At 41.6% G+C, this 13173-nt stretch overlaps 3 protein-coding genes across 7 annotated transcripts; 2 read left to right on the forward strand and 1 right to left on the reverse strand.

Moving 5' to 3' along the window:
* Nucleotides 1-321: 321 nt before the first annotated feature.
* LOC106743137 (protein tamozhennic) lies at nt 322-6857 on the forward strand. 2 transcript variants are annotated; one of them, XM_014616682.1, is made up of 6 exons: nt 322-546; nt 627-683; nt 987-1127; nt 1221-1420; nt 1875-2054; nt 2655-6857. In XM_014616682.1, exons 3-6 carry the CDS (start codon nt 995-997, stop codon nt 4077-4079), a joined length of 1938 nt encoding a protein of 645 aa, XP_014472168.1. In that variant the 5' UTR covers nt 322-546; nt 627-683; nt 987-994; the 3' UTR covers nt 4080-6857. The 2 variants fall into 2 exon arrangements, with proteins under 2 accessions (XP_014472168.1, XP_014472169.1); XM_014616683.1 differs by lacking the exons at nt 322-546; nt 627-683 and adding an exon at nt 712-853.
* Nucleotides 4450-9451, reverse strand: LOC106743140 (activating signal cointegrator 1). 4 transcript variants are annotated; one of them, XM_014616688.1, is made up of 10 exons: nt 9261-9451; nt 9075-9187; nt 8857-8987; nt 8680-8755; nt 8333-8600; nt 7990-8275; nt 7742-7908; nt 7550-7656; nt 7239-7430; nt 4450-7156 (listed from the first exon to the last, which is right to left on the reverse strand). In XM_014616688.1, exons 1-10 carry the CDS (start codon nt 9326-9328, stop codon nt 7086-7088), a joined length of 1479 nt encoding a protein of 492 aa, XP_014472174.1. In that variant the 5' UTR covers nt 9329-9451; the 3' UTR covers nt 4450-7085. The 4 variants fall into 4 exon arrangements, with proteins under 4 accessions (XP_014472174.1, XP_014472173.1, XP_014472175.1 ...); XM_014616687.1 differs by having other exon boundaries at nt 7535-7656; XM_014616689.1 differs by lacking the exon at nt 4450-7156 and having other exon boundaries at nt 7252-7430; nt 7531-7656.
* Nucleotides 9452-9566: 115 nt separating this feature from the next.
* LOC106743138 (HEAT repeat-containing protein 3) lies at nt 9567-13150 on the forward strand. Its single transcript, XM_014616684.1, has 6 exons — nt 9567-9917; nt 10141-10401; nt 10690-11630; nt 11983-12268; nt 12347-12520; nt 12945-13150. The coding sequence occupies exons 1-6, from the start codon at nt 9780-9782 to the stop codon at nt 13056-13058; spliced, it is 1914 nt and encodes a 637-aa protein (XP_014472170.1). The 5' UTR covers nt 9567-9779; the 3' UTR covers nt 13059-13150.
* The last annotated feature ends 23 nt before the right edge of the window (nt 13151-13173 follow it).

Here is a 13173-nt window from a genome sequence, read left to right on the forward strand (position 1 = left end):
CGATCGATTTGACTAAATTAATCGACGGATAAAAGGCCATGCTTGATCCGTATAAACACTAGATATTGGCATAAATGACAGTCACATAATTTTATTAAAATTTACAATATTATAAAAAAAGACATACTGTCAATATGAAAAGCGTGAATACACACGTTTATGTGTATCGTGCAGCTTCTGCAAGCAGAATGCAGTGAGAGACACGACGTACAACTGTCTAACTAGTCAATCGACTCGCCGCTTCTCGTAAAAGCTAATCGCAGGTGGCGCTAGTGTCCACTTCCGTTACGTTACGAAATTTGCCGAGGTTTCGCGAAATCGTCATTTGGCGGAGCCACGTGTTCGCGGACGCGTTTCAACGCGGTCGCGCACCTCCGATCGTTGCGTTTCCAATGCATGATGTAATTGCGAACATAACCAAGAAAAGTTTTGCGAAAAATATTTACTGTTTACGGGGAGCGCGATGTAACGACACGCAGTCCGAGTGCCAACCAATGATTCGGCGGATCGCTAACCCCTGAGATGGGAAAACACGTCGTGTCGCAGGTGCGTACGCGCGGTGTACACCGGCACGTTTACAGAAGCCCGTGTGTGATTCCGTTACTAAATATAGGATTTATTTTTAGGTTGGAGCTAGCCGCACTTCGAATCGGGAATCTGTTCCAAAATCAGATTTCTAGGAGGTTCGTAATGCGGATGAAGCACCGGTTATTTCTAGATGACACGTTATCTCTGATTGCCACGCTTGATTGTACAAACGGTTCACACATTGCTTCCATAATCCATAAATCTGCATCTGTCAATAGATATTTGTCACGGTCTATGTAATAACAATCGTCAGCTTTTTCCAAGCGTACGCATTCTGGGCGATTATTCTTCCCTTTTGCTTGTTACATTCATACGTAGAAGCTGAAGCAACAACTGAAATGTCTATATGTGGTTGCTTATCATTATGGATCTTACCTGATGTTTCTCTGCAATTACAGGGACAAAAATGGCGACTGATGTAATAATCAGGAGCAAGGATAGGCTGCAAGAAATCAGCATGAAACTGGAGCACAGTCACTTGGCTTATCTGCAGACAGACGACAGTCCTCTGAAGTTACAGCAACGTCACAAATTAGAAGGTACTGTGTTAACATGATTACTACTATACGATAATATCTTGAATCACATATGCTTAGAATATTATGATGCAACTGATACAAGTTGAATTTCAGGTTTTATAAAGGAATACCTTTGTCTGGTGCCCAATGAGAATAAGTATGTGTTTCAAGAAACAGCGGATATTTTGCACAGATCGGCAGCTACAGTGACAGATTTCAGTGGGTACAGAGCAGCGACCGCTTGGAGCGCAATTTCGTTGTATGCAGCTAACCTTTTGGCTCAGCCTTGGCGAAAAGAATATAGGACAGTGAGGGTGATTATCTGAAACATATTGTGTTGTTTATTCGGTCATAATTACTCAAGAAGAATTTCTAACCCACAAATTATGATTTTGAGGTCATTCATGAGTTATTTACACATTTTTCTACAGAAAACAAAAAGATTCGAGTCTTACCTAAAATCAATTATAAAACAGTTTTTATTTTCCACTAGTTGCACCATTTTTACTAGTTGTGTCTTTTGTATTCATTTTTAAGGTTTAAGCTTGTCAATGAATACCCATAAAGAGAAGGAAAGGGACTGCTTGACTTCTTGAACGAAGAACCTCAGTGCTATTTATAATATTTTTTAAATCCTATATTAAATTTTCATCTTTGTTTTTCTCGAAATATACTCCATGTGGATTCTCCTTGCATAACTCCTGGCTATTTCATGTCGCAATTTAATTTGCGCTTAGCAAATTCAAGCTCATATTTGTTTCGTTTCAGACTTACAGTGGCTATTACAAACATGAGGTGGAGGCGAACTTAATAGGTGCGGAGTTAATGTTCGAGCAGATGGGCTATAAACATACCGGCCTGGGTGTGCTGACTCTGGAGGGACCGATCGATCCGGATAAAGTCTCCAGTGTCAGCAGGGATGCTATCGTGGCTTTCGTAGAGTGTCAGGTAATGCGAGACCCGCGTAGAAAATTTTCTGGGATCTGATTGGAATTTATTCCGATCTTTCAAAAAAATGATGAATTCTAGTCTACGAAGATTCGGATTAGAAGTGTAATGTATCAGAAGTGCGAAATGGAAAATCCAGACAGATTCCATTTTCTATGTCCCACGTTTACCCAACATTTTTTTTGGATTCCTATTTTATATTTATGAACAAAATCTCCGAAAAGCCCTGGGCAGGGAAAATGAGATATATCTCCCATATAGACAATTTTATGGGATCTATTTGGAATCTATTCCGATTAACCAACTAAATAAGGTTGCGATCCTAATTGGAAAACCCAGACAGATTCCACTCGTTCAACATTTTCCTAAAATTTTCTTATAATTAATGATTTTCTCATATAATGAAATATTTATGAACATGTTAATTAACAAAAAAAAGGCAGAGAGAAAACTAAGATAAACAACAACAAAAATTACGAGGAGATAAATTAAGTAAGTTGCACCAAGTCGCATACTTTATGTTATACCCCCACCAAGTTACGTGTCCCTTACTTCCACTGAGTTGTACATGTCATCAGCATGAAGAACCCCGAATTCCAGATCCTGAAGCAGATATGGGAGAGCGTGTCGCAGAACTACACCATCTCCTGGCTGGAGGTGTTGGAGTTCCGGGAGAGCAACGTCGGCACGCCGGAGCAGGCGATCCGTGCGCTCAACTACCGCTTCCTCGAGAAGCTGCATCAGAACCGCGCGGTCAAGACCAACAGCTACAAGGATTACTACGCTCAGCAGCAGCAAACTAGTGTGGACCCCGTGCCGCTCACCGCCGTGCCGTATCAGCTGATGCAACCGAACTACAACGCGGCGACGATGCCTCCGGTCTGCCAGACGGACTACAGACGCATCGAGGACGTGAGCAACATCGTGTCGGCTAACTACCGGTACTACCAGCCGCCCGACCACACCTTCGTCAACTGTTGCAACACCTACGGCTGCCTGCTGCACGGCAACAAATTCTACAGCGGCGGTGTGCAAGCGGACCCATATTGCGCCACGTTGCCGGCTTACCCGCCGATTCGAGTGCCGACCGGCAGGCTGATAGAGCTCGACGCCGTGCCGGCGTCCACGGTGATCCACTACGGCGACAAGGCTCCCCGCAAGTCCCACAGGATATCGGACTTGGACGAGGTGGACTTCTACCGGCGGCAGCAGCAACCTCTGAGCGACGTCGACCATTACAGCGAGTACGGCAAGACGATGGACAGGAAGGCCGCGAGCAGATCCAACTCCAGCGTCGGCAGGACGCGCGGCGACAGTTACGACACGTGGGATTTCGTGTACAAGAATCTCGAGAGCCAGGGTTACTCGAAGGACCTCGGCGAGCGGGAGGACGTGCTGCAGCACCGGAAAGAGCTGGACTCGCGCGCCCAGTCCAAGCACAGAACGCTGCGGACGGAGAACGAGGGCAAGTACAGCGCGCACCGTTCGGAGAAGAGGAGGAGCGGCAGGAGCGAGGCGAACGACGTCGATGCCAGCGAGACGAACGGCAGGAATCACCAGGACGTCCTGCCGTTCAAGAAGAAGTCCTCGTCGTTCGATCTCTCGGACTCGAGCAGGTACAACAACAGCGGCGCCGCTCTGACGATGGACGCGTACAGCCAGGACAAGAGGCACAACCAGACCCTGCCGATGCCGCGCACGCACAGATCCTCGGATCAGATAGCGAGGATCGAGGACTCGCTGAGGAACCTCGACATCGCGCGAACGAGCAAGGACCCGACGGGGAAGGAGGGGCGGCAGGACGCGAACGAGAGGAGGTGGAACTGCGGTACGTGCACCTATCTGAACACGCCCGACCGGGACATCTGCGAGATGTGCGGCAAGTCGAGATACAAGGGCAACGAGGACAAGCCGCTCGCCAGCGGCGGTAAGGAGTGCCCCAAGTGCACGCTGGTGAACGAGAAGGACGTTTCTATCTGTGATGCCTGCCATGCCAGTCTGAAGGACTCTCCGACCTACATATAGACGAACCAAGTTCCTCGAGGCCTAGGGAAGAGAGGAAGAAGGGGGAGTTACGAAGGATGCGACGGTCGGTGTGATAACGAGAGCAGTTGCGAGCTGTGCGAGATCGCCCGGGCGATGTCGATTCGTCGACTACAACCGCCGTTCGGGCGCTTAAGGCCTATCCAGACAAGCTTGCATATAATCATATATTGCATATGCATAGGGAAATGTACCGATCCGTGCAGCAAAAGGATGTCTTCTATATGGGACACATGATTGGTCGATCGGTTTGCATTATATGACTATGCAAGTTTGTCTAGGTAGGCCTTTATCCGGGCAAACTTGCATAATGCATATGCAGAAGGAAGTTAACCAATCTTCCATATGTCTGATATAGAAGAGATCCGTTTTCTGCACGGATCATGATTGGTTGGTTTTCTCATGCATATGCAATAATGCAAGTTTGTCAGAAGAGGCCTTTGGGAGTACCGAAGTACAGATTTCTGCATAATGTGTAAGGAAATGATGTGAATCAATTAAAATCCTTTGTTTCTACCCCCAGAGTTGTAATGGAGGGCTCTGATTGGTTGATTCTTTTTATGTCTTACGCGTTATGCGTTTTACGAAAGTCGATCCTTCTTCACCTCGAGAAAAAAAAAGGGGGAGTTCGTCGCACGATCGGATGACGATGATAACGATGATTTTTGCCGCAGTTGTTTTGCGTGTCGCGGATCATGTGTAAGATATATGGAGGGATACGTCTGGGAATGCGTACAACGCGAATCTTTTTCAACGACCTAAAACGAAAACGGAAGGAGGCAGGTGGGAAAACAAAAAAAGAGAACTTAGAGGCATAATATATTGATAGCATACAAATCCTGAGACCTATATAGAGAAGAGAGGGTACAAAGCTATTTATTTAAAATTTATCTCTCGCGCGGTAAGCATGTAACGATTCCTCTTTAGTATCACATTAGCGTTATAAATTGGGGCCTATCGGGTGAATGTCGAGTAGGCATCGGGATCATACGCATCACTATTAACGCTTTCGTAGCAGTTAACGACTTGCTGAAATCGAATGAACCGGTTATAAGATTCTCTGTCGACGGGTAAAAACAAATCGTAGAACCAATTCGGTGCAGATTTGTCGGGGAATGGCGGAAATTGCACCATTACTTGTCGAACAGATGCTTGATTGTTACGTTTGATTTTCTGTCGCACAAATATTGTGCAATTGTTCCCCAAACCCTCGAGAAAACGTTATAGAAAACGTGGTGCAGTTAACTGTCGCTGTTGTGGGATAATCACGAAGCGAAGAACGAATCATTGTTATTGTAATTCATAGATTTTGTACATAAGCGCGCCACACTATATAATGGAATTATTAATTTTAGTGAAATTTAATGAGACGAAATTTTCGAAATGATTTACATCAAACGAAATTATCTCCAGAAAATGTTGGATCAGCAGCTGGTTCTCGGTTTGCGTATAATAGTCTACGCAATGTTAGGAACCTTCGGAGGAGTGTTTTACGTTTCACTAAGGAGTTCCCCCCAGAAGGTATAAATTAGAGGCGTTTGTTGCGAGATACGAAGAACGTTGAACCCAGCTTTATCAGATTATAAAACTGTCGTGTAATCGGTTGCGGATTGTTGTTACAACATGTCATAATAATATATGCATATTGTGCTGCACAATGATAGAAAAGGAGAGAACGTTGCTGGAAGTAACGGTAACGAAAATTTGATACGATCGGCTGTATACAGATTCTATGATGACTGACAAGATTCTCCTGGCGAAATGGCATCTACATTATAAATCACATTCTGTACGATCGTCTCAAAGTAACTCTTTCTTATTTATTTATATAAGAGCAACTTATGTTAAAAATGCCCATCATATTATTTATTCATACATTCCTTATTCATCGATTCGTTGAAACGTTAAATTTGTCCCGTTCATCGAATACCTCCCGTGTATCTGCAACATCTGTGTGTGTGTGTGTGTTTCATTTCACGTTACATTGAAGCTTGGTTCGGATCGTTGGATGTATGTAACTTGCAGTGTCTTAACTTTACACGTATGTAAGATACGCGCCGAATGCTTGAGTCCCCGCAGTTTGTCGAAGTTGCACAAAACGATATATATATGCAGCTAAGTAAGCTTAGTCGAAAATGTTTCTCTTTGTCCAGAGACATTGGACCTTTGCTCAATAGAAGAATCTCTAACAAAAAAAAAGCTTGAGCTAATGTACTTCAATTTACTTAGTTCAGTCCCCCCTCCCCCCACCCCTAAGCATTTTTATTAACCGCATAGTCAATAAAGAGAAATTTTTTATTTACCGTACCGTGTATACCATCTTAGCCTAATTCATGTAATTTAACGCGTCGAGGTTAATAGAGAAAACGACTCGTGGCCACGTCGCTTAATATAGGCGATGCACTGATAAGAGATAGCAAGAGATATATATTAATAGGACAATTGGCGCTTTAAAGACGAAGACTTAGTACAACAATAATCCTTGTGCTTTTCCCAAATAAGGGAGATATCCGTTTGTATTTCAGGTATATATACTCTATCGCAGATAATTTTTAATACCGTTTATAAAAGTCTGATATTACAATTGTAGTAGAATCGATATTTTTTCATCGATAAAGTATAAGAGTACGGTAACAACAACAAAGTAGGCAGTGTAAAAGCATGCATAAATGGTTATATTGTAACATCTTGCGGAGTTTATGTAAATTGTATAATAATCTGTTGTATAATAAAATTTAATATAATATACATGCACACACATATTGTATATTCATGTAAAACTTTTTTATTAGACATGTTATCATAGAGATCACATTTGTACGAGATGCTAAGATAATATATAAATTATTTTTAAACGTTCGAATTATATTAATATGAATAAACTATGCACAGAAAAGGCGGGAGCAACAATCGAATTAATAAAATAATATACCTTTGGCAGAGTTTATCTTACTTTCATATCAGAGAGGGATCTATGTGAAAAACTGGTTATTTACTTCTTTCCATAATTTTTTCAAGATGCTTAGAAGCAGCTCGATGAAGTTGCTTGTCCAATTTGTCTGCAACATAAAAAGATGATTTCGCGGTGTAATCTATGTCAACACATTAATTGTCAATCAAATGAAAATTGTGATTACTCACAAATCTTGTGTTTTCCCTTTATCGGAAATGGTATCGGCAGCATATAAGCATTTTCGCATATAAATACGTATGGACTGTCGCTTTCGCTTTCCAGGTACAATTTCTTATATTCTTCTTGAGAGAGAACATTTGTCACCGTTACACAGCCCAATAAGAAACCAGTTGGATAAGTCTCCGGAAACTTCAAGTTTTCTAAAATTTGTAACACAAATATATAAATTTAAAAAAATATATATATAGCATACAATATTAAATAATATTAAATAATCAAAAATAAGATATTTTTTTCTACCGACTATTTTTTAACATACTGTAGCCAAATTGTACATTATCTATCTCTTCGGTAGATGGCACTTTAACGGTCGATGCTATCCACAATCTTCCTCTGTGTGACGAGTACCAAGTTCTACCTTCGTGACTGACAGTATAAAAAAAAAAAAAAACTCGTATTAGCCATCCTTGCTCCGCACAAACATCATTTCCTAAATATACATTAAACTCACGTTTTTATTCCCGCCACCAGCAACGACGCGTACGGCTGATGTAAGCTCAAGCACAGACCTTGGTCTGACATCTCCAAGAATTCCTTATCCTGAACCTTACTCACTATATTCCACATGGGATTCTCACGATTCTCCCTGCTTGATTTAAATGTTTCCATCCCGACAAACTAGACGCAATAGTATAGTACATGATGAATAACAAGGAGCGAAACGAACATAAGGAAATGTTTCGTAAAAAGCTAGCTTACCTTTGGACGCTCGAATTCGATTGTCGGGCAGATGTTCGGATTCTCGAAGTTCTCGCTCGAAATCGCTTCCATGGTGATTTCATCCAAATTGTAAGACTGATCTCGATCGGTCAGCTCTTTTCCCAGAAAATTTACAGCGTATCTTCTGTCCAAGCGTGACATATGTTTGCGAGCCTGCGCTTCCGCTTCCTGCTTCTGCAACTTCTCGCGCTCCGAAACAGAAAGCCACGCACTGTTCGACTGATAATAATCCGACTGGTCGTCGATGACTTTGGTGCGACGAGCGCTGCAGGTGAATTTACAATTACTAACTGGCGCGTGAGTGATCTTGACGAATGCATACCTATTGCGATCATATTCGAGAAGTTTGTCCCTCTGTTTGAGAGAATCTTCCAGGCCTTTGCTGGGTTTCTGCTCCATCAATTTATTGTACAGAACATCGGCCTGCTTACATTTACTCTCAAGAATCGCTCGTTGCTCAGGAGAGCACACAAGTTCGCCGCAGAAGAAACAAGGTCCAGAACCTTCTTGCACGCAAACTATCCTACCGCAGTTCAGACAATTGTTAACCAACGCGTGTCTCTTCGCCTCGCAGTCACATTTATGTCTGCCTGAAAAATAAAGATAATCAATTTGCACAAATTATGTATGTGTAATATTTATATACGCACAGGTATATTATATAAGTACCTTTCAAGAGTATGTCTCCTTGAGAATACAAATCGACAAATTTAGTCTTCTTCCTTTCTACCTTCTCTGGCTTTTCCTGCATGACAGAAAATAGTATTTAATTTGCAAAATATCCTAACAATTGCTGTATAATCAACTTCTTTGATAACATTGAAATAATATGCAACATATCTGGACCTGAATCTGAACTTGAGCCTGAACATTTTCTTTTCCCTTGGTTTTCCCTTTCTTCTTATCGTTCTGTCGGTTAAAGTTCGTGTTATAGTCATTTACTTTTTTATATCCAGCTTGGTTGGTATTATACAATGCTGAAACAATGATAATGATTTCATAATTGTATGAAGGTAAAAGAGCTATATGTAACAAAACTTTCTGAAATTTATTTATCCACGCACAACGTTGCTTCTTCAAATCTGCTACAAATTGTCTGTGCTTTGGATTTTTATCGTCCAAGAGAGTTGAGAAATATTCCTCCAAATCTCTGTCATTTTCTATCTGCGTGATAAACCTAGAAAGAGAGGGACACAATTGCAACGACAATATATGGGATCCAAATTTTCTCTATCATTCTCCGTACTTACGAGATCATTTCCTCTGGGATAAGGAAGTCCAAAAGCTCGGACAATTTCTTGTTAACCCAATCCTCCATGATCGCTGAAGTGACGATAACGAGCGAAGATAATCATCAACGAAACTTTTTTCGAAACCGTCACACACGAGACTTCGATTGCACGTGTGTTCGTACAACTGCAATTCGCAGTGAACGGCGCTGCATGTCGCAGTATATCGTATTGTACGCACTGTCTGCGCACTTCCTGTCGGTCGATAATTGCATCGACGTTGTGATACCGACCGTCGATAATGCAGTGATGGACGCGCCGGCTGCAAAATGCCTCGAGACAATTTTGCAACACATGTTAAAAATCCTACACGAGAATTTTACACGAGGTGTCTTCTCACATAACCTCTTCCGATTCAAGGCATACTCTTCACCAACGGTGGATGTGGAATAACAGCAAAAAAGGGAGATACATTTTTTATCCTGTCTCGAATTAGTCGATGTATGTGTGTTGTTTTTACAATTGAATTAATCTCTCGAGATGGGTAAGCAGAAGCGACAGCGAGGGAGGCCGCACAAGGAAAATCCCACTGGACTGATGTCCGTTAAGGATTTCGATGAAATCGAGGATTCTACGAAGGGAAATAAAGAGTCGACTCTGCAATATCTTTACGATGAGGTAAGCGCGCGAATCCTTCATTTTTATTACACGATCCCCTCCTATTTTGTGACCTAACAACAACAACATCCAAGCTTCGTTGAAGGAGCAGGTTAAGTAACAATAGAAAGGAACTATTGTCGTCAAAGGTTACGGAATAAGCGTGCAGGACGAAGCTTACAAAGCTGAAACTTGATCTCTCTTTGTCCCTGTACCTCTATCTCTTTTTTTTTCTTTCACCCAGATACAATCGTGCAATATGGAAGAGAAACTGTCAGCTCTGCACACACTGGAAACAATGGCCTGGGATGCTTCTATAGCAAGGCAAATTGCTAAGGACGGGATAACGAAGCTAGCCGGACCGTTGCTGCTTGATAGTAAGGACATGATACGAGCGGCTGCTGCGGCTGCTTTCAAGCAAATTGCTGAAAATGGTGGAGATCAGGCGCGTACTAATCTAATAGACGACGATATTATGACTCCATTGACTGCGTTAATGAAACAAGTACGAAGAATTGATAATGGTTCACGCTATTCTTGCCAGAGTTTCAATTGGTGGTATAACAGATAGATTTTTTGAAGTAACCAAATACAAATAAGTAAATACAGATTTAACCCTGATGGAGATATTATGCTGAGAATTTTATCAAAGTTCTCTCTCAATTGACCCCATCTCATTAATACATGCAGTTTTCGGCTTAATCCAGTAAATTTCATATTTAATATTTCAAAAATTTTTTGTTTAATAACATCGAATTTATTTGTACACCTAATACAATTTCTCTGTTTGCAGCACTATTCAAACTGCCTGTTCAACAGTGACCATAAAAATGTGAAATATCTGAGGGAGACTTACATAGAAGCAGTCTCTTTGTTGTGGACATTATGCGAGAATAATGAGAATGCAATTAACTTCATCAACGAGCAGGAACTGGTGTCAATTTTAATAAAATACTTAGATATTAATATCTATGATATGCCGATTATCATCACTACTATACAATTTTTAATAACTGTGATAGAAGATAACTCCATTGCCATCGAGCAAATAAAGTCGAGCGAAGAGAATTTACACGATATACTGGCGAAAATGGTTGCAAAAAATGCCAAGTCCAGTCCGGAAGCGTGGTTTGCAAGAATCTCCTCGATTTCATTGTTAACCAATATATGTGCCTGGGATGACATATGCAAGTCTAAATATTTTAATGTATTTATCAAAACACTCGATGAGGTATTCAGCTTTGATAACAAACAGCTGTTGTCTAGCTTGGTGTCCATTCTGCCGCACGAAAAGAATGCCGAATCCAAGAATAACAGGAAGAAGGTGTTGGAAAGTAAAATGTTGCTGAACACACAACAATTGGCCTTAGAGATTCTGATGAACTTGGAATCCAACAACGACGACGAGGATGATGAAAGCTTGAGCGTCGACGGTTCCGAGAAAATGGAGGTGGAATCCAATGAAATGGAGGCCGATGAGGCGAGTGAGAATCTGAAACGGTCGTTACCCGTGCACTTGGTCGAAGCTTTGAACCACTACAACATAATCGGCAAAATTTGGGAGAAGACCGTCGCGGTGGACACCGACAGCCAAGAAATATTGGATCAAACTGTGGAAGGGAAGAACGTGCTGAAGCAATTTTCCGTTGTGCGGCAAAGAGCCTATTTCTGTCTGAATAATATACTACCCAATTTCGACATCGACGCTTTGGGAGGCGTCAACAATTTGTACAGGTAAAGATCGCCCAGGTTGAAAATTTCCAGTAAAGTAAAATATTGCATCCTGAACTTGGAAGATTTGAAACGAACCAACCGAACAAGTTAATATATAGGATGTTAAAAATTCATATAGAAATCCGCATGATGCGTGAAATTCGCGTAGGAATCCACATTGATTGTTCCCTAAGACCTGAGTTTTCACTACAAATTCCCAGAGGCAACTATGGATTCCACATGGATTTCCTATATGGATTTCCACCTGATTTTTTTTTTTTTAACAAGGCGACGTAGAGTCAAACGCAATATCGTTTTCTGTCAAACACGTGCTTACGACGGTTCGATTCTCATTTGAATATTCTGCGTATAGTAAATGGTTGGAAATCGGGAATGCTGTGATCAAGGAAATCAGTCCGAATGAAAAAGAGCTCCTGGAAGCAGCTGTCCACGCTATGAGGGCGATTGTCGAACGGCTGAACGACATGCAGACGGACGTGTTCACGCAGCTGAGCGAGCCCGACTTTGAGATTATACTGATGTGTGACATGCAGACGCGATGTGCCGACGCAAGCGTCCGCGTCAATATGATAAGGATTCTCGGCAATGTGGCGTTGAACCTGACGAGAAACATAACGCGAACTTACACAATGACGAAGGTGAGTGTCCATCGTCGCGTGGTCGGTTCTGCGATTCCTTCTTGTCATTCATTTTCTCACTGTTCTGCAATCTGATAGAAACTCGCCGAGATAATACTGAATGATTGTTCGATACAAACGCAAGCGTGGCTCTTGGCGGAATCTATAGACGCGATAATGGACTTATTCGCGGATGACGAGACTGATCGCTTAGCAGCCGACATTCATTTGGTAGAAAGGCTGAGATCACTGGTACCAATCTTCAGAAACAAGGTAAACTTTCTTATGGCGAATTCGATCATCCGCACTATGTTTAGGATTAGTGCGCATTAAAAGCCGCCACACGTAAAATTTTCAAATACAGTGGCATAACATAAGCCCTTGATGTTGAAACAATTCATGTATATAATATAATAAGATTATTATGCATAGACGTAATTCTTAAAAATAGCTTACAAGACAGCTTCCCTGATTTTTATATTTCCTCTAATTTCTAGTCTCTTCGATACTAATATCGGTGTCAATATTAGTATCGATACTTTTATAGTATCACAATATCTCTAGTTTCATGTACAATAGCCTTTACATACGCCGATTCAGTATAATTCGGGTGATCGAATTCGTTATTACTTTACCTTGTAAAAACACGACAAACTTGACCGTCGTATTGACCTTCGTATTTGTAATCGTCTCGCAGGTGAAACAACAGAAGAAAGAACTGAAAGACAGGATGGACACGGTGCGGATCGTAAACTCGAACATAGCGAGATTTATACAGTATAAAACGGAACGAGTAAGAAAACTTAGATGAAGAATCGAATCGCTGCTGAACATGCTTCGACAATTTCCGTTGGAAAAATCGTGCAAATAACATCTAAATAATAAATAATTTATAAAACCTTTTTCCGAGGAGTAGAAAAGATTCA

Source organism: Dinoponera quadriceps, unplaced genomic scaffold (genome assembly GCF_001313825.1).
Source record: "Dinoponera quadriceps isolate SergipeBrazil2010 unplaced genomic scaffold, ASM131382v1 scaffold942, whole genome shotgun sequence".
Lineage (NCBI taxonomy): Eukaryota > Metazoa > Arthropoda > Insecta > Hymenoptera > Formicidae > Dinoponera > Dinoponera quadriceps.

Excerpts from the sequence above, each read along its gene's own strand:
- LOC106743138 (XM_014616684.1), top strand. The coding sequence starts at position 9,780 with ATGGGTAAGCAGAAGCGACAGCGAGGGAGGCCGCACAAGGAAAATCCC. Across the intron at positions 10,402-10,689 it reads TGACTGCGTTAATGAAACAA|CACTATTCAAACTGCCTGTT; the intron begins GTACGAAGAATT and ends CTCTGTTTGCAG. Across the intron at positions 12,521-12,944 it reads TACCAATCTTCAGAAACAAG|GTGAAACAACAGAAGAAAGA; the intron begins GTAAACTTTCTT and ends ATCGTCTCGCAG.
- LOC106743137 (XM_014616682.1), top strand. The coding sequence starts at position 995 with ATGGCGACTGATGTAATAATCAGGAGCAAGGATAGGCTGCAAGAAATC. Across the intron at positions 1,421-1,874 it reads AAGAATATAGGACAGTGAGG|ACTTACAGTGGCTATTACAA; the intron begins GTGATTATCTGA and ends GTTTCGTTTCAG. Across the intron at positions 2,055-2,654 it reads TGGCTTTCGTAGAGTGTCAG|ATCCTGAAGCAGATATGGGA; the intron begins GTAATGCGAGAC and ends CCCGAATTCCAG.
- LOC106743140 (XM_014616687.1), bottom strand. The coding sequence starts at position 9,328 with ATGGAGGATTGGGTTAACAAGAAATTGTCCGAGCTTTTGGACTTCCTT. Across the intron at positions 8,988-9,074 it reads AGATTTGAAGAAGCAACGTT|CATTGTATAATACCAACCAA; the intron begins GTGCGTGGATAA and ends TCATTGTTTCAG. Across the intron at positions 7,157-7,238 it reads AAAGGGAAAACACAAGATTT|ACAAATTGGACAAGCAACTT; the intron begins GTGAGTAATCAC and ends TTTATGTTGCAG.